The sequence below is a fragment of the Mesoplodon bidens genome (genome assembly GCF_964165515.1).
Source record: "Mesoplodon bidens genome assembly, chromosome: 6".
In the NCBI taxonomy this organism is placed as follows: Eukaryota; Metazoa; Chordata; class Mammalia; order Artiodactyla; family Ziphiidae; genus Mesoplodon; species Mesoplodon bidens.
The window spans coordinates 52332093-52353159 of NC_138162.1; the positions used below are offsets into that span (position 1 = coordinate 52332093).

General features: G+C 40.3%; 1 protein-coding gene across 1 annotated transcript in view; it reads right to left on the bottom strand.

The window, feature by feature from the left end:
* The window catches only part of LOC308619279 (angiopoietin-1 receptor-like), a gene marked incomplete at its 5' end in the record, with an annotated part of 112017 nt that overhangs the window by 19911 nt on the left and 71039 nt on the right, over positions 1-21067 (bottom strand). Inside the window, 5 exons of the mRNA XM_081237903.1 lie at positions 5879-6178; positions 7900-8187; positions 11889-12023; positions 13808-13969; positions 19439-19583. Of these exons, the coding sequence (XP_081094029.1) occupies positions 5879-6178; positions 7900-8187; positions 11889-12023; positions 13808-13969; positions 19439-19583 (1030 nt within the window). The remainder of the gene's footprint in view (positions 1-5878; positions 6179-7899; positions 8188-11888; positions 12024-13807; positions 13970-19438; positions 19584-21067) is intronic.

The following is a 21067-nucleotide window of genomic DNA, read 5'->3' on the forward strand; positions in this document are numbered from 1 at the left end:
TACAGACAAGCAAAAGCTAAGAGAATTCAGCACCACCAAACCAGCTCTACAACAAATGCTAAAGGAACTTCTCTAGGCAGGAAATACAAGAGAAGGAAAGACCTACGAAAACAAACTCAAAACAACTAAGAAAATGGTAATAGGAACATACATACTGATAATTTCCTTAAAAGTAAATGGATTAAATGCTCCAACCAAAAGACACAGACTGGCTGAATGGATACAAAAACAAGACCTGTATGTATGCTGTCTACAAGAGACCCACTTCAGACCTAGGGACACATACAGACTGAAAGTGAGGGGATGGAAAAAGATATTCCATGCAAATGGAAAGCAAAAGAAACCTGGAGTAGCAATTCTCATATCAGACAAAATAGACTTTAAAATAAAGACTATTCCAAGAGACAACGAAGGACACTACATAATGATCAAGGGATCAATCCAAGAAGAAGATATAACAACTGTAAATATTTATGCATCCAACATAGGAGCACCTCAATACACAAGGCAAATGCTAACAGCCATAAAAGGGGAAATGGACAGTCACAATTTAATAGTAGGGGACTTTAACACCCCACTTTCACCAATGGACAGGTCATCCAGAATGAAAATAAAGAAGGAAACACAAGCTTTAAATGACACATTAGACAAGATGGACTTAATTGATATTTATAAGAGATTCCATCCAATAAAAACAGAATACACTTTCTTTTCAAGGGCTCATGGAACATTCTCCAGGATAGATCATATCTTGGGTCACAAATTGAGCCTTGGTAAATTTAAGAAAACTGAAATCATATCAAGTATCTTTTCTGAGCACAACACGATGAGACTAGATATCAATTACAGGGAAAAAACTGTAAAAAATACAAACATATGGAGGCTAAACAATACACTACTAAATAACCAAGACATCATTGAAGAAATCAAAGAGAAAATCAAAAAGTACCTAGAAACAAATGACAATGAAAACACGATGACCCAAAACCTATGGGATGCAGCAAAAGCAGTTCTAAGAGGGAAGTTTACAGCAATACAATACTACCTGAAGAAACTAAAAAAATCTCAAATAAACAACCTAATCTTACAACTAAAGCAATGAGAGAAAGAAGAACAAAAAAAAAACCCTCAAAATTAGCAGAGGAAAAGAAATCATAAAGATCAGATCAGAAATAAATGAAAAAGAAATGAAGGAAATGATAGCAAAGATCAATAAAACTAAAAGCGGGTTCTTTGAGAAGATAAACAAAATTAATAAACCATTAGCCAGACTCATCAAGAAGAAAGGGAGAAGACTCAAATCAATAGAATTAGAAATGAAAAAGAGGTAACAACTGACACTGCAGAAATACAAAGGATCATGAGAGATTACTACAAGCAACTATGTGAATAAAATGGACAACCTGGAAGAAATGGACAAATTCTTAGAATAGCACAATCTTCTGAGACTGAACCAGGAAGAAATGGAAAGTATAAACAGACCAATCACAAGCACTGAAATTGAAACTGTGATTAAAGATCTTCCAACAAACAAACGCCCAGGACCAGATGGCTTCACAGGAGAATTCTATCAAACATTTAGAGAAGAGCTAACACCTATCCTTCTCAAACTCTTCCAAAATATAGCAGAGGGAGAAACACTCCGAAACTCATTCTAGGACACCACCATCAGCCTGATACCAAAACCAGGCAAAGATGTCGCAAAGAAAGGAAACTACAGGCCAATATCACTGATGAACATAGATGCAAATCTCCTCAACAAAATACTAGCAAACAGAATCCAACAGCACATTAAAAGGATCACACACCATGATCAAGTGGGGTTTATCCCAGGAATGCAAGGATTCTTCAATATATGCAAATCAATCAATGTGATACACCATATTAACAAATTGAAGGAGAAAAACCATATGATCATCTCAATAGATGCAGAAAAAGCTTTTGACAAAATTCAACACCTATTTATGATAAAAACTCTCCATAAAGAGGCATAGAGGGAACCTACCTCAACATAATAAAGGCCATATATGAAAAACCCACAGCCAATACCATCCTTAATGGTGGAAAATTGAAACCATTTCCACTAAGATCAGGAAAAAGACAAGGTTGCCCACTCTCACCACTATTATTCAACATTGTTTTGGAATTTTTAGCCACAGCAATCAGAGAAGAAAAAGAAATAAAAGGAATCCAAATCAGAAAAGAAGTAAAGCTGTCACTGTTTGCAGATGACATGATATTATACATAGAGAATCCTAAAGATGCTCCCAGAAAACTACTAGAGCTAATCAATGAATTTGGTAAAGTTGCAGGATACAAAATTAATGCACAGAAATCTCTTGCATTCCTATACACTAATGATGAAAAATCTGAAAGGGAAATTAAGGAAGCACTTCCATTTACCATTGCAACAAAAAGAATAAAATAACTAGGAATAAACCTACCTAAGAAGACAAAAGACCTGTATGCAGAAAACAATAAGACACTGATGAAAGAAATTAAAGATGATACAAACAGATGGAGAGATATATGATGTTCTTTCATTGGAAGAATCAACATTGTGAAAATGACTATACCACCCAAAGCAACCTACAAATTCAGTGCAATCCCTATCAAACTACCAATGGCATTTTTCACAGAACTAGAACAAAAAATTTCACAATTTGTATGTAAACACAAAAGATCCTGAATAGCCAAAGCCATCCTGAGAAAGGAAAAAAGGAGCTGGAGCAATCAGGCTCCCTGACTTCAGTACAGGTAAAAGCTACAGTAATCAAGACAGTATGGTACTGGCACAAAAACAGAAATATAGATCAATAGAACAGGATAGAAAGCCCAGAGATAAACCCACGCACATATGGTCACCTTATCTTTAATAAAGGGAGCAAGAGTATAAAATGGAGAAAAGATACCCTCTTCAATAAGTGGCACTGGGAAAACTGGACAGGTACATGTAAAAGAATGAAATTAGAACACTTCCTAACACCATATACAAAAATAAACTCAAAATGGATTAAAGTCCTAAATGTAAGGCCAGACACTATAAAACTCTTAGAGGAAAACATAGGCAGAACACTCTATGACATAAATCACAGCAAGATCCTTTTTGACCCACCTCCTAGAGAAATGGAAATAAAAACAAAAATAAACAAATGGGACCTAATGAAACTTCAAAGCTTTTGTACAGCAAAGGAAACCATAAACAAGATGAAAAGACAACCCTCAGAATGGAAGAAAATATTTGCAGATGAAGCAACTAACAAAGGTTTCATCTCCAAAATATACAAGCAGCTCATGTAGCTCAATATCAAAAAAACAAACAACCCAGTCCAAAAATGGGCAGAAGACCTAAGTAGACATTTCTTCAAAGAAGATGTACAGATTGCCAATAAACACATGAAAGGATGCTCAACATCACTAATAATTAGAGAAATGCAAATCAAAACTGCAATGAGGTATCACCTCACACTGGTCAGAATAGCCATCATCAAAAAATCTAGAAACAATAAATGCTGGAGAGGGTGTGGAGGAAAGGGAACCCTCCTGCACTGTTGGTGGGAATGTAAATTGATACAGCCACTATGGAGAACAGTATGGAGGTTCCTTAAAAACGAAAAATAGAACTACCATATGACCCGGCAATACCACTACTGGGCATATACCCTGAGAAAACCATAATTCAAAAAGAGACATGTACCACAATGTTCACTGAAGCACTATTTACAATAGCCAGGACATGGAAGCAACCTAAGTGTCCATCAACAGATGAGTGGATAAAGAAGATGTGGCACATACGTACAATGGAATATTACTCAGCCATAAAAACAAACAAACTACAGTCTGTCATACAGAGTGAAGTAAGTCAGAAAGAGAAAAACAAATACCATATGCTAACACATATATATGGAATCTAAAAAAAATCGTTTTGATGAACCTAGGAGCAGGACAGGAATAAAGACGTAGACGTAGAGAATGGACTTGAGGACATGGGGAGGGGGAAGGGTAAGCTGGGGCAAAGTGAGAGAGTAGCCTTGACATATATACACTACCAAATAGATAGCTAGTGGGAAGCAGCTGCATAGCACAGGGAGATCAGCTTGGTGCTTTGTGACCACCTAGAGGGGCGGGATAGGGAGGGTGGGAGGGAGACGCAAGAGGGAGGAGATATGGGGATATATATATATACATATAGCTGATTCACTTTGTTATACAGCAGAAACTAACACAACATTGTAAAGCAATTATACTACAATAAACATGTTAAAAAAAAAGAGCTGATGGAGAAAACCTGAGGATACCAATGGGACAAGGAAAGAAGGAAGGAAAGAAGAGAGAGAGAGAAAAACCATTAAGTTTTGGACTCAGGTCAAAATAAACTATTAAAGACTATGGTATAACCTCTCCACTTCTTTCCCTTATTTAAATTCAAATAAAGATAAATTCAATGTATTTTTATGAGAAATAGCATGTAGAGCATGATCCTATCTTTTAACAATTATTCTTTTGTGATTAGCTACCTTTCCTTCTATCTCCGTTTTATATGTGCATAAAGAGATGTCTGAAATGGGATGATAAGGGCTTTCTAGTTTTGTTACATCTTGTCTTTAAATTTTTCTCTTTGTGTTTTATTTATAACTTGGATTTAGGGCCTGTACATGTTTTACCAAAACACAAGTAACTATAGAAATTATGCATTTATTAAGAGTGTCATGTGAAAACTACTGCATACAATTCTCTATAATTGGCAGACCCATCATTCCTTGCAGATTTCAAACATGTTCCAAAGAATCATCACTGAGAACAGGGCTTGCTTGATTTTATTTCTTAAGCCCTAGGGAGGCCTCAAGAGAACCAAGAAGTTTTTAGTGCTATAACATTTTCTGTAAAAATACTCTGGTCTGAATTATAAATTTGCAGAAATCACCATTTCCTTCTAATGTCCCTCTAGGTACATTGCCTTGCACAAGCTGTATAGTGCAGAGCGCGAGGAAGTGCAATTTCAGACAGAACTCAGAGGGAAGGCTCTCCAGGAGCTGCAGTTCTTCCCACCCCCCGGGGTCCTTGTTCACTAATTACATTCAACAGGTTTTACCAATCACAAACACTGGAGAGGATTAAGAGGTACAACCCTCCAGTTATGAAATAAATAAGCCACGGGGATGTAATATACAGCATATGGAATGTAGTCAATAATATTGTAATCACTTTGTATGGAGACAAATGATTACTAGCCTTATTGTGGTGATCATTTCATAATATATGCAAATGTCAAATCACTATGTAGTGCTCTTGAAACTAACATAATATGGTACATTACATCAACTATATTTCAATTTCAAAAAATCTCAAACACTGCGCCTCGTGTGCTTGGCACTCTGAGCGATTTCTATCTCAAAGGGCTTATTCTCTCTGGAGTGGGGGTTAGCGGTGGACGTGGAGACATCATAACCTGGATCTGAAAAGTAAAAGAAAACTCGGACTAGCATAGTGTCATCCAAGCTAAAAGAGGGTTCGTTCTGAGAAAGAGTGGAGTGTGGTTCCTGGAGTGCCCACTGAAGCACCACGCAGGGCTGTCTCCACTAAGCTGGGTCCTCTGTCTTCCTTCTGCATGGAATCACATTCATATCCCTCAGAGTTTCAATTGCTGGGTGGGGAGTGCTGATGGGCTAAGTTCACCTAAGTTTTCATGATAGATAACAGATCAACGGGCTATCCTTCCAAGGGGCATTTTCATTCCAAGGACCTCTTTAGAGATGGTGACGCCTACCAGCCCATTATGTCACATGATGCAAATATGGGGTAAATATCGTAAGACAGTGGGGCTTTTCTGATACTCTCCAGAAATAATTCTATGTAAATACCTGTCCACTCTACCAACCTTGAGATTCAGAAAGAGTCATCAGTTCATGAGAAAAGGTTGGATTGCTTGACCCTATGTTGTTCTCTGCAAAGATGTCCACCTGGTAAGCTGTTTGGGGCTCTAGGCCCTTGAGCTGATACTGGGTGATGGTGGCATTCTTGATCTTCACATCAATGTGCTGGTCTTCATTCTTGCCCTGAACCTTGTAACGGATGATAATAGAAGAAATAGAATAGCCATCCAGGATTGTCCAAGAGATCACAGCTGAGGAGTCTGTGATGTTGGAAATCTTGATGTTTTCTGGTTGAGGAGGGAGAACTAGAAATTTAAAACAAACAAACAATATTTTACTTAAGATATATTACCATCTCTATGATTATTATGCTTTTGAGAGAGAGTTAATATCAGCTCATAAACCATGAATGGCTAGTAAGTGTTATCTCAGAGGGTAACTCCAACCAGTTGGTAGTGGACTCGACGCAGACTTGACAAGTGGCTGCAGACAGGAAAACGGCAACACACACACATCACATATTTGCCATCCTTAAACTAAATTAAGACCTCGGAAATTCTGTTACTCCACAAACTGCTATTACACTGTTTTTGATACTAAGGAAAAATGTTGAGAGCTGACATTTATAGAGGCCCTTCCATATAGTAACTCATTGACTCCTCATAACAATCTTACTGTAAGTATTGAGGCTCAGAGAGATTAAGTGACTTGGCTGAGGTCACACAGCTTTTAAGAAATAGATTCAAGTAGAAGAAATAAGATTCCTGTTAGTCTGCAGTTAGCCACTGGTCCATAGGGCCTATCCGTATTAAGCACTTGTTAGAAAATATGTTAAGCACTTAGCAGACATATTCAAAAAGCAAGATGGAGACTATATATGCATATGCACACTTATGGATGTACTTAATGTATTAAAATTATACAACATTGAATGGAAAGATACATAATAAACTCATAATTTTGGTTGTCTCTGGGGAGAGGGGAGAGAATTAGATTGGGGATGATGGTCAAAGAGGATTTTGATATATCTGTATTGTGGAATTACTTCCACAAAAAGGCTGAAAGCAAATATGACAAAATGTTGAGTTGTTAATTCTATGTGGTAGAAATGTAGGTTTTTGTTGTATTATTCTCTGCATTGTCCTATAACTTCTAAATGTCAGAATTTTTTAAAGATGAAGAAGACATCCCTAAACACAGACAAAACCGTTGAGACTTCCCCATGTTATTGATACAAGAGAGTGCCTGGAAAAACAAGAGCCAGTTTACACACCTGTTACTGGCGAGGTGGCAACTCAGCTGCAGAAAAGAACCTCAGACTTTGGGAGTTGACAAGAGACCACAGGATGCTAGCATAAGTGACGGTTGGTGTGACCCAGAAACACCTAATCTTTCCAAGGACTCCAAAATGCACAGACAGTTCTAATGCAGTGAATCAAAATAGAACTCTCTGGTTCATGATGAAAAAGCTTTCAATTCTACAAAGAAATCCTAGAAGTTCCAACTAATTTTTAATGACCAATATGAGATTGAGAGAAGCCTGAACTGAAGAATATTTTGAAAGAAAAGTTGTTTTATTACTCTCAAATATAGACTGTAATGCCAAGAATTGTCTGTTTTGAAGATTTTTCAAGCAGAGTTCTTTGGCTTTTAAGATTAGATGAATTAGATGAATCATCATCTGTGTGCAACAATCCTAAAAACTGTCATATAACAGATTCAACAAGCCCTAGAAAACCTTATTCATGTTATTAATTTACTTAATAAGTAACTCTATAGAAAGGAAAGGTAAATTTTAGCACAGTCCTGCCTGAATTATCACAAATCCAAACACATGAAGAGTTGGTATATATTGCAGGTTGCTAAAATGATTTGATGTGTTGGTGGGGGGCACTAATGAGCCTCCATTCACAACTAACTACCTTTTATGGTTTCTAAGAAGCAGACTTGAAGTGACGGGAGCTAAGTCTAAACAGCAGCAGCCAAGTGTCATTCAGGCAAGGCTGGGGCATCATGAGGTACTTACTGTCGCTAAGGGTCCAAGCGATGAGATCTTTGCTCCATTCCCCCTGGGCCTTGGTGTTGACTCTGGCTCGGACTATGTACTGCTCCCTGGGCTGTAAATTGTTAAGGAGCACTGAAGTCAAGTTGCCTGGCACTTTAATATTCTGCTGATCACTATTCATTAGCACAGACCTCCTCTCAACTTCAACATAAAAGTCATCTTCTGAGCTTGGAAATATGGGTTGCCAGGTCAAATTTAGAGTGGTCTGACTTTTTGGCAGGAGACTGAGACCTCTTGGAGGAGGAAGACCTAGGAGAAACCAGAATAATCATTGTTTTTATATAGGGTGAAGGTAACAACAGCCCCGAAGGACAGCTTTATAGGATAACCTTGGCTCCTAGAATAATATAGACTTTCACAAGCTATCAAAAAAACACACGCTACCAGCCAGGTAATACTTTTTCTTTTTCCTACCAGAACAGCAAAGCTTTAAAATATTCTAGGATGTAGCTTGAGTAATTGTAAGACAGGAATACAACCCCTTTGAAGGACAACTTGGGAATATTTTCCAAGAACTCTAGAAATGATCATATACTTTGGGAGAAGAGTCTGACTACCAAGGATTTATCCTGAAGAAACAACTCAAAGGAAGCGAAAAGCTAGGTGCATGAAGATGTCCATTACAACACTGTTTATAATAACAAACACTCATAAGAAACCAAAATGCTCAAAATAGGAAAATGCTTTAATAAATTATGATATAGCCATCCAAGGGATTAAAAGTTTATTGGAAAAAGTACAAAAGCCTCTCCAAAACTTATAACACACGAGAAAAAACTCTGCTTACCACTTGGTAAAAGCCATGTCTACAACTGGTGAAAAAGGAAGGAAACTGATGAAAATGGAAACACTGGATTTGCCAAGGTCCTGGGGTTGTAGGTTCAGTGTTTCTGTTCCCATTTTGAGTAATATATTGTAAAGCAATTTCAGGGTTACTTCCCCTTAGCAAGGACAATTTCAGACATGACAACACTGTGATGGCTGGGCCAGGCTCCACACTGCTCTGATCACAGCAAGGTTTGGCTCTGACCACACGCCGTGTGGCCATAATCACCCCCAAGAACCTGGGCTACCAGAGAGGTAACTGAATGGAAACAATATGGGTTTTGAAATCAAGGAGGCAGGATCATGCCCCTTTAGTTTTGTGACCTTGGGAAAATTCATAACCTCTCCGAGTTCACATGTAGCATGAAATGAAAATACTCATCTTCCAGACTCAGGAAGAGAAATGAGATAGTGAAGGTGAAAATGCTTGGAAGGTGTTAGGGGCTCTGTCAACATTTTCTCTCTCTCTTCCTTCCTTCCTTCATAAAATATATTGGGCCAATGGACAGTGGAGGAATCTGTAAATTTTCAGCTAATAATAGTATATTGATATTTTAAACTTCAGATATAAAGTATTTTCAAAACATAGAATAGTGATCCTCTACTCATGCATTCTTGGTGGGGACATTATTGCCCCTAAGGGGGCAAAAATTGGTTCTTGGGGTATGAGAAAATTTTAGATAATGACAATTGTTTATGAAGGGCCACAATATATAAACAGATCTGTGGTATTACAATTCATGGCAGAAGAGACATTAAGACAAAACAGAGATTTTGTCTTAAGGACAAAACTATCTAAGAAGCTCTTTAGAGGGTGATAATTTAAAAAATTACAATAAGGTAAAGAATCTGAAAAAGAATGAATATACGTATAACAATCACTTTCCTGTACACCTGAAACTAACACAACATTGTATATCAACTATATTCCAATAAAATGAAAAAAAAAGTTTAAAAAAAATTAAAAATAAAAAGGTTGAGAAACTTGGTTAGAGGTGAGAGGAAGGGTCTGTTTCCACCCAGTGGGAGAGGGACTCTCACTGGCCAGTTCTGACCACCCTTAGATGAGGGAGAACCAGCAATCAGGTCCTGCCACCTGCTGGGCATTATGCTACAGGTCTTATTGGTCTTTTCTCCATAACCTTTGCAAATTGAGAGAGGTGATGTCACCTCCTTTTGCTCTTCTCTAAAGTTGAAGTTCCAAAATAAGCCACCTGGAGTGGGTAGATAGGCTTACGATGACAGCAGACAGAGGGCGGACTGATGGTGTGCAGCAAACATGTAAACCTTCTAAGCCTGTGCCTGGTACAGAGAAGCAAGCCCATAAATGGTCATTTCCTTCCCTTTGGGAGCATGACTTACCCTTCACCCCTCCCAACCTGCCCTCTCTCTGCCATGTGTTCAGAGTATCTTCTCTCCCCTCCCCTCCTGGCCTTCCCAGCCTTTATCACTCAACCAACACATTTATAAATAGTGCAGCTGCCAAATGAATTTAAAAACAAACATCAGCAAAATTCAAACGCTGGGAAAAGATGAACCTTCAAGAATTCCCTTCCCGCCCACCCCTGAGAACTACTTTGAAATATATTCCAAGACATCTCTAAATACATCCTGGCTGGAACATATTCTGAGAGCTGAAGACAGCACAGGACGGGTCTGTGAAGTGTTTGATGTTCTGTTCCATAAACACTTTCCATCTGAGTCAGATTATGGCCTTCCCCTTTTGATTCATCAGCACTGCTCTAAGAGAGAATTAACTACTATTTGCCTTTTAGCAGCAACCTGATGACATATTAGGGGCCCCTTGGATCATAGTCATGGAGATTCCTTTATGCTCTAAGTCATACGTAGTCTCCAGTGTTATTTTTGGTATTTACTACCTGGTGGGTTCCCAGGAAGCCATTCCTTACTTGTGCAATGCTTCTACAAGCATCAGAGTAGCTACTGAGTTTCATTTGGTTCTTTAAGGATGCTGCTGGTCAGATGCACCCTAGGTGGGGAGTGTGGAGGGGAGAGTCTCTGTTAGGGATACACAACCCCTGCAGAAGAGCCTGATGCTCTTCCTAGCTTCTCAGTAAATCATTCCATATCCTTCTGCTTTTAGTAAATGGACTAAAAATAGGAAAACTCATCAACTGGGATAAGGACATCGTGCCTTTGGACTCCCAGGTAAAAAATACCTGGATATTTTGTTTCTCCCAGGAGAAACAAAAAGATATCAAGTCTGAAGATCTAGTATGGCAATGTACCCAATGCATTACCATGGGCAAGTTATTAACCACTCTGGGACTCTACTTTCTCCAGTTGCGGTGAGGGGGGGCCGCTCTTCATTGCGGTGCGTGGGCTGCTCATTGCAGTGGCTTCTCTTGTTGTGGAATGCGGGCTCTAGGCTCATGGGCTTCAGTAGTTGTGGCACGTGGGCTCAGGAGTTGTGGCACACAGGCTTCAGTAGTTGTGGCTTGCAGGCTCTAGAGTGCAGGCTCAGTAGTTGTGGCACACGGGCTTAGCTGCTCCGCAGCATGTGGGATCTTCCAGAGCCAGGACTCAAAGCTGTGTCCCCTGCATTGGCAGGTGGATTCTTAACCACTGCGCCATCAGGGAAGCCCAGAACTGCTGTTCTACAGGTAAAAGCCTTTCATTCTATTTGATGTTTTCACTATGTGCGTGAATGACTTCGAAAAACTAGAAATTACTTTTTAAAGTAAATAAACTGGGATTTCTGGAGTATGTATGCGGCAAGAGCCTGTCTTGGGCCCTTAAGATGGAAACAGGAAGCTGGTGGTAAAACTCGGGAGCCAAGACGGAGCACAGTTGCTGCTAAGTAAATCCCAACTCCTAAGGGATGTCCCTGCCTTCCTGAAGGGTCATCTGCTTCCTTCTCTGTCCCAGTGGATTGCTGCAGACCCCCTCCCCCAGGGAGACAGACCAGGAGTGCAGCCCAAATAAAGGACCGGTTTGGCTCCAAGTTGCTAGCCTTCCTGTCACTTTCCCACCCATTCAAAAGCAAACCCCTTTCCACCACCATCCCACTCACCCACCACCACCCTTCCTGGTCTTCCTTCCTCTTTCCCCTTCCTCCCCCACCCACCCAGCTCCTGAATAAATGCCTGTTTGCTTCAACTGACCGATGGAAGCTGTTGTGAACCGCCTCACGGGTCCAGGATGCCCTTCCCCGCCCTCTCCACGCCGGACCAGCTGCACGCAGAGCTCGTATTCTGTCCGAGGTTCCAAATAGTTGAGGGTAACAATCTCATTTGTCACTGAGAAGAGGGAAAGTTCAGGAAACTTCAGTTGGCAATCTTTTACATTCTTTAAACTGGAATGTTGTTATTGTGAGGTGAACTAATGTTTGGTTTTTAAAAATACAATGTCTGAGTAGAACAGAGAGGCAATCCCATCTTCAGGGCCTCAGTGTCCCTAATATAAGGAAAATAAGGCTTTTTCATGTAAGTATCTCTGTGCCACTTACACATTTCTGCTCTAGTGTGTTTGTCTTTTCATTTGTAGAGTAAAACCACGCAAATCTTCAACTATATGGAATACCAATCAGATTTAGAGGAAAAACTCAATTAGAATAATATTAAATAACTTCTGTTTTCAAGTACTTACAGTGATGGCAATCAAGCTATCAAGAGAAGAGACCCTTGACGGTATGCTTACAAGGACTAGACAGTGAACTTGTGACACTCATGTCATAACAAATGAAGCGTTCTGAAGTACTTGAAAATAGATCCCATAAGCAAATGACATATGCTTCTTTTCTCCTTAGCTATTCTATTTTGCCACCCTGTTTCTCCGTGGATATTGCAAAGGTAGATTTTTGCCTTACCATATGATAAATTCCTAGTCGGTAAGAAAACGTATTGGACTGTGTTTAAGGTTTTTTAGAAGACCACTTCATAGATGTCCACAAAGAGATGATGGATTATTAACACCATGTTTTTTTAAAAAGACCTAGCCATCCACAACAGAAACAGCAATCCATTAAATTAGCCTTATGTTGCTGGGATTCTGAATTTTGGCTGAAGCTTTAAAAGAATGTGAAGAGCTCAGTAATGATACCAAGACATTATTCAATATACCCAAATCAGCTAGTATTATTAAGCCAAAAACCCTCTTTTTCTTCTCCTTTTTTGTAACTTTGATTATCGACATCTCATGGGTAGAGGGCGCTTTTTAGGAAGTCACAGGCATAGTGAGACTAAAGTACTGGTGGAGGGCTGCACATTCCCTACAAGCATGACAGTGGCAGGTCTCGCTATAAGATGGTGCAATTAAAGCAGCTGGCTCAATAGATGATGCTCAGCTTTCTTTTTTTAAAAAATGTGATTTTTACATCATCATGCAACAAACAGAACTGTCATTTGTGTTTCAAAATAAATTTAATTTACAAATAAATAAATTTAACTGCATGAACTTTTGACATTTTATTACATTTTGGGGTGTTTTTCCCAAAAGTTGGGGGAGGGGCATGTACCTCTCTTTGCCCACATCCTCTCCTCTTCCTGCCACAGCCCAAACACTCTGGTCCAAAGTCCTCTCAAAACCTCTGTGAGTTAGGAGCCTGCAGGCAGGGCAAGACTCAAATACTAAAAACAATAAACTTGATACAGCAGGAACAATCACCCTTCAGATGTAAGCAAATTAAGTCTCTGCCTTTCCAGCAGGCCCTGGATTTTCCTCTTACCATATTCATGGCATAAGCTTGTATCTTTCACCGTGACCAAGCAAGATAGAGTCAAAAAGGGATTAGAGATCCAGAGAAGCCTGGAAAGAAAATATTGATGCAGATAGTAACTCCTGACACAGGCGTGTTCTGTGTCCCATTTTACATCATGACTTCCGAAAAGATAGCCCCAGAACTCAGAGGACCACCTCCTGCCCCCCAACTCCTTCTTGAATACTCTGAAATGGAATCCACTGCTACAGCCCCTACCTTGGGGTAGAGGGTTGAGACTGGGAGAGAGGATTTCTATATTTGGGGAAAAATTAGTTTTTCGTGGTGCCCCATCTCCAGCTGGAGCCTTTCCTTTCCAAACCTTACCTTGAATATGCCGCCAAGCCTCATAATGATTAACAGGTTTGTAGAGAAGCTTCTTGGATTTGATTGGTCCATCCCCAAAGTAAGGCTCAGAGCTGATGTTGATGACAGCAAAGTTATGTCCGGTGTCAATCACGTTTGGGGCATTCAAGGGCTTTGGAAGAACTAAATAAAGTGTCAAGAATCAGATCAGTCCTTACACTTTGGGGTTTTACTGCTGTTCTGAGATGGGGGTAGAGGATGAGTACCTTTACACTCCCAACAAAGCCCTCTTAGCGTTCTCTGCTCAGGTTCCATGTAGTTGCCGTCTCTGTGATCTCCTGGTTTGCTCTTGCCCCTCCAACTCACTATCCACAAAGTGCTTTCTTAAAATACGAGCACTCCTCTGCTCAAGACCTTTCAATGGGTTTCCACTATGTTTCAAATAAAATCTAAAATTCATACCAAGACCTGCCAGGGACGATAGAGCCCCTGCCTCCTCTTCAGCTTCCTCGTTCCCTCACCTAATACCCTCCAGTCCCAGTGACCTTTCAGTTCATTCAACTAACAATGCACCAGGCTCCTTTCTGTCTCCGGTTCTTTGTTGAGGCTGTTCTCCTGCAAGGAATGGTGTAGACTTCCCATGATTCTGCAGTTAACTCTTACTCATCATTCATCTCTCAGCTCTCATGTGACTTCCTCACAGGGGCTATCCCAGAACCTTGGTTAGGCTCACGTGTCACACCCTTCCACAGAACCTTTTCCTTCACTGCAATTTTCAGAATTTATTATTCTTAGTGATTTGGTGTGATTATTGAATACCAGTCTTCCTACTAGGCCACCAGACTAAGTCTGTCCTTCTGTCTGTCTGTCTCTCTCTGCTTAGAACAACATCAAGTTATTCTCTTACAGCTCCGGAGGTCAGAAGTCAGACATGGGTCTCACCGGGCTAAGATTAAGGTGTTAACAAGGGCTGTGTTCCTTTCTGGAGGTTCTAAGGGAGAATTTGTTTCCTTCTTTTCAGCTTCTAAAAAACATCTGTATTCCTTGACTCATGGTCCCTTCCTCCATCTTCAAAGACAACAAAGTCATGTGTCTCTGACCCTTCTTCCATTGTGAGATCACTTTCTGACAGTCTTTAAAGACTCCTGTGATTAGAGTGGGTTCACCCAGATAATCCAGAATCATCTACCCATCTCAAAGACCATGTATTCCCAATGGGACTGAAAAAGCACTCCCAACAAGGTGAAAATTGGTTCTTGGGGAAAGAAAAATTCTTGGATATTACAATGGTTTGTGGCCTTCCTAAGGGCCACAGTATATAAATAGATTTATAGTATGTCCACAATATTAAGCAAGTTCTGGTTTGAAAGGAAAGGACATCTTGTCAGGCTGTCAGTATCCCCATTTATTCAATTGTAGAAGTAGCCCAACTAACTTTGTACTTGCTTTGAGTCTTAACTGAGCTCCTGTGAATCAGAGGTCCACCAGAATCCTGTGCCCTGGGTCATCAAGAACACTTATGGGAATGGGGTGGCCAAGAAAGAAGACAGATAGTGAGTCTATCTCTTCTGCTCATGCGCACACTCCATTGTGTCACTGGACTTCACTTACGAAAGTCAAAGATAAAATTTCAAGTTGAAGACAACAGAACATTAAACCAAGTGCGGGGCCCTGTGTGGACAGGTCATAATCCCATGAAGCCAGCCCTGCACATCACTCTTCCTGTATGAGAGGAGGGTTGCTGGGTCCAGCTCACATGCAAGGGGAAGCGGTTACACAAGGTCATGAATTCCACAAGGCAGGGGTCATTAAGGGACACGTTAGATACTTCCTACCTCATCCAATATCACTTTTCTCTTTTGACTTGTTCCCTTCTCCCTTGCACTCTATAAACAGCACCTATATTTGGAGATAGGGTCTTTAAAGAAGAAATTAAGTTACAATGAGGTCTACAGTCATTCCTAATCCAATATGACTGTTGTCCTTATAAGAAGATTAAATTAGGACACACACACAGAAGGAAGACCATGAGAAGATACAGGGAGAAGACAGCTGTCTACAAGCCAAGGAGCAAGGCCTCAGAAGAAACTCACTCTGCCAACACCTTGATCTCAGATCAAGGTCAGATTACCTTGATCATCTAGCCTCCAGAACATCGAGAAAATTAATTTCTGTTTTTTTGGTTTTTTTGTTTTTTTGCGGTACGCGGGCCTCTCACTGTTGTGGCCTCTCCCGTTGCGGAGCACAGGCTCCAGACGCGCAGGCTCAGCGGCCATGGCTCACAGGCCCAGCCGCTCCGCGGCATGTGGGATCTTCCCGGACCGGGGCACGAACCCGCGTCCCCTGCATCGGCAGGCGGACTCTCAACCACTGCGCCACCAGGGAAGCCCCTAATTTCTGTTGTTTGAGCCACTCAGTCTAGGGTACTTTGCTACAGCAGCCCTAGCAAACTATTACATGTGAATATAACACAATTTACTTATCCTTTCTAACGTTGATGGATATTTGGGCTATTAGGAATAAAACTCCTCAGAACATTACTGAAGTGTATTTGCTTTTAACATATGCACTCATTTCTTTTGAGCATAAACCTAGGTGTAGAATTATCAGGTCACAGTGTAGGTGTATGCTTAGCTTTAATATATATTGCCAGTTTTCCAAAGTGGTTGCTCCAGTATGTACTCTGGTAGTAAAGTCTAGTACAGTCAGCCTTCTGTATTCAGGTTCTGCATCTGCAGATTCAACCAAGAGCAGATCAACATTCAGGGGGAAAATTTTAAAAAACTCCAGAAAGATCTAAAAAGCAAAGCTTGAAATTTGCCATGTGCCAGCAACTATTTACAAAGTATTTACATTATAGTTACTATTTACATAGTATTTACATTGTATTAGGTGTTACAATAGTCCCCCTTATCTTCAGTTGATATATTCAAAGACCCCAGTGGATGCCTGAAACTGCAGACAGTACCAAACCCTATATACACTATGCTTTTTCCTATACATACATACATATGGTAAAATTTAACTTATAAATTAGGCACAGTAAGGGAATATTCAAATTGCCAGCATCACATTAGGTTAAATAAACGTTACTTGAACGTAAGCACTGTGATACCATGACAGATGATATGGTAACTTAGACATCTTCTAAGTGACTAATGGGTGGCATGCACGAGACAAAGGGAGGATTCACATCCCTGGCAGGATGGAGTGGAACAGTGTGAGATTTCATTATGCTGCTCAGAACAGTACACAATTTAAAACTTATGAATTGTTTATTTCTGGAATTTTCCATTTAATTTTTTGGGCTGCAGTTGACCGTGGGTAACTTAAACCGTGGAAAGTGAAACCACAGATAAGGGGGGACTATTGTTTAAGTAATCTAGAGATGATTCAAAATATACAGGAGGATGTGCGTAGGTTGAACGCAAATACTATGCCATTTTATATAAGGGACTTGAGCATCAATGGAGTTTGGTATACAGGGAGGTCCTAGAACCAATCCCCTACAGATACTGAAGGGCAACTGTATCTCTGTATCTATATATTTTTTTAAATACTATGATTAAAGACACTGCTTAATTTACCTAATGGCTATTTCCATTTTATATGTCAATATGACAGTGAAGAGGCATCAGTGACTTAGAACTAGAGAGGTTTCTGTGCACTGATGTTGTGTGCTGTGTCTTTTATTTAAAAAATAAAAATTAGGGGCTTCCCTGGTGGCGCAGTGGTTGAGAGTCCACCTGCTGATGCAGGGGACACAGGTTCGTGCCCCGGTCCGGGAGGATCCCACATGCCGCAGAGTGGCTGGGCACGTGAGCCATGGCTGCTGAGCCTGTGCGTCCGGAGCCTGTGCTCCGCAACGGGAGAGGCCACAACAGTGACAGGCCCGCGTACGGCAAAATAAATAAATAAATAATGAATAAATAAATAAATAAAATTAGAATCAGTACCTCTTCTGAATCTTAGCAACATGGTTTTTTACTTATTATTATTTACTTTCTATGGGCAGCAAACATTTCAAGAAGCTTAAAAATAACATAATTTGTCTTGTCTGTATATCATTTCCTTTCTTCCAAGAACATGTATGATGTAAGAAATTATTTTGATCGTGTTAATGTTCTACTGAATAAAATAGATTTGGGATTTTCCAGTAATCCAAAAAAATATTAAAGATTCTGAGGTGTTTTATATGGGTTCTCAGGGCAGAGAATCCAACTCTATGAGGCTGTATTTATGCTCCTACTATTCTTGACCTTTTTTTAAAAAATTATGCTCTGGGTGATTACATTCAGTTCATTTACAGAAATTACCTCTGGGATCACCCAAAGATTCCTAATCAGGTAGTGAAATAGTTTACATACTAATCAGCTTCTGTTATCTTGCTTCCTTATCTGTAACACAAGAGTCTCAGAAGGCAAAATGATCTACAAAAGATGATGCAGGGTTTAGAGTCAAGACCAGGTTCAAAACTAAGATTGGCTGTTTGCCAGATGTGTTACCTTAGACAAGTCACCTAAACCTTCTGAACCTGTTTATTGAAAGATAAAGTGGGGATAACAATACTACTGTACATTGTACTCATAAAATTTAAATAAGATGAATAAGCACTTAGCTCAGTGCCTTCCTAGAGTATATACCACAGAGTTGTTAGGTGTTTTTGTCTAAATGGATTAAAAAGTAACTTCCAAATTTAAAATTCTTTGTTGTATCTTTGTACACCAACCAAGCTAACTTGGATTTACTTCCACTTTATTTCTTCCCTGCACGCCTCAAAGGTACACGCATCCACTTAGAATAACTCTGAATTTTGAAATACTAATTCATAGTAGGAAGAATATTCAGAACTCTGAATATGGGAGAAAATCATTCATGTTAATTGTATAGCATAGCCTGGGCTTCATATTAAGTGAGTAGTCCTCAAAATGAAGATTCTCCAAATTATTCTCTACAGTGAATAGGAAGTCACGACAATGATAAGGTTAAACTTTTTACAAAATAAAATCACTACCAGACACTTTATGCCAGACACAATTCCACTATTTAACAAATCTTCTCAATAACCCTCAGTGGTAGATAAACTAAGCTGTGTTTACAAATAAAGAAAGGCTCAGAGAGGTCAAATTCATTTGCTCAGGGCCACACCCAAGTTTACTAGCTGTTAGCAATGAAAATCAAACCCAGGTCTATGTAACTCCAAAGGGCATAAACTTAATCCCTCCTTTCCATTTTAATGCACACAATTTTTTTTTTAACTAAACTTTTATTGTTTGTTTGTTTGTTTACTTTTTTTTTTTGCGGTACGCGGGCCTCTCACTGTTGTGGCCTCTCCCGTTGCGGAGCACAGGCTCCGGACGCGCAGGCTCAGCGGACATGGCTCACGGGCCCAGCCGCTCCGCGGCATGTGGGATCTTCCCGGACCGGGGCACGATCCCGCGTCCCCTGCATCGGCAGGCGGACTCTCAACCACTGTGCCACCAGGGAAGCCCCGATAATTTTTTTTTTTTTTTTTAAGGCTTAGTATCCTGGAGAACATCCAAAAGGCATTTTAGTGGTCAGAGAGCATTTCTGTTTAGAAGCAGCACCCAGTGATACATAAACACAGCACCATCAAGTTTACAACCTCTTTCCCTGGAAAATGGACCTTACCTTTAACAGAAAGGTTGAAAGGCTTTTCCACCATCCCAGCCACCGTGTTCACACTGCAAACCCAGACTCCTGAGTCAGGGGGCAGGATCCGGTGGATCGTGAAGGTGGCCACTGAGAGATGACCCGTGTGGTTAAAGTCTTTTGGCTGGAAAGGTCAAAAAAAAAAAGCTTCTAGATATGTATAAACACAAAGGTTCTTAACACTGACCCCATCGCATTGTTAAATAAGGAGTTTTCTAGGGGAGATCAAGAAGATCATTGCAATGCTTGTATAAGCATTGGCTTATTTCCAAAGCTATTGTAGTAGCCCTGAAAGTTTACGTTGGATTGATGCCCTCGCAGATCCTGCTGTTGTATTTATGTGTTTGGGAGTGTGGGGCAAACACTTCCAAGCAAAGAGTCTAAGTCCTTCTAAACTGCTTCTGGTAACATTTGTTCCTTTCTGGTCCAATACAGAGATGGTTGGGTGAGAAGACAAAATGGCTTCTTAAAGTGTTTGAGGGGCTGCCGAGTATGGTATTGTGGAAAAAGTCAGGGCTCGGCAGACACACAGACCTGAGTTCACATCCCAGCTCTGCCACTTTTGACCAATTCCTTAGTTACTTAACTTCACGCAGCCAGTTTCCACTTCTGCAAAAAGAGGACAGGTAATGTAAAGTAAGATGTGTATAGTATGGTCAGCCCTCACTAGATGGTAGCTGTGACTTCCACTGACGCGTGGATACGCCAACAAGACTTTGGAAGCTGTCAGTTGGCTTCTACTACCTAATGGATTATTTGAGTGGAATCAGGGACATCTGATGTGTGAACATTCTACATATCCTGCCCTCAAGAGGTCATTTGGATCTGCCTTCTGGTCAAGTTGATTTTCAGTCAGCTTTGAGAGAAAAATAAGATGACTATTTCAAAATCTTAGATAAGAAAATACATCCATTTCCTGAAGATCACTTGTGACACAGAGAAATTTGAGGTAGTTCCTGTCTCTGCTGCCTTTGGGATTGCTGGGACAGGGAAGGGAAACGTACCGGAAGAGTAGCTTGTTCCTTTCCAGCAAAGAAGACCGCTGTGATAGCACCCTAACCAGTGGTGGACACCAACAGTGAGGACAAAGTGCAGAGGCAGAGACCCAGGGTATGTATTCAGACCGAAGGGAGTCTGTGGGTCACAGGTTCTGGAGTGGAGGTGTGGGATCAGGTCTATCTAGAGTCAAATGGATTATGCTGAACTCTCCTCTGCTTTCTGTCAAAGCTAACAACACCCTAGCTTAGGAGGATGCAAGCCATGAATGGAATCCAGCCTTTAGCAGGGTGAGTGCTACACTGAAAATATCTAGTAGTATAAGGAGGTCAGATTAAGAAAACAGCCACTACGTAGAACAGTATGGAGGTTCCTTAGAAAACCAAAAGTAGAGCTCCTGTATGATCCTGCAATCTTACTCCTGGGCATATATCTGGAGAAAACGACAATTCGAAAAGATACATGCACCCCAATGTTCATTGCAGCACTATTTTCAGTAGCCAAGACATGGAAGCAACCTAAATGTCCATTGACAGATGAATGGATAAAGAAGATGTGGTATATTTATACAATGGAATATTACTCAGCCATAAAAAAATGAAATAATGCCAT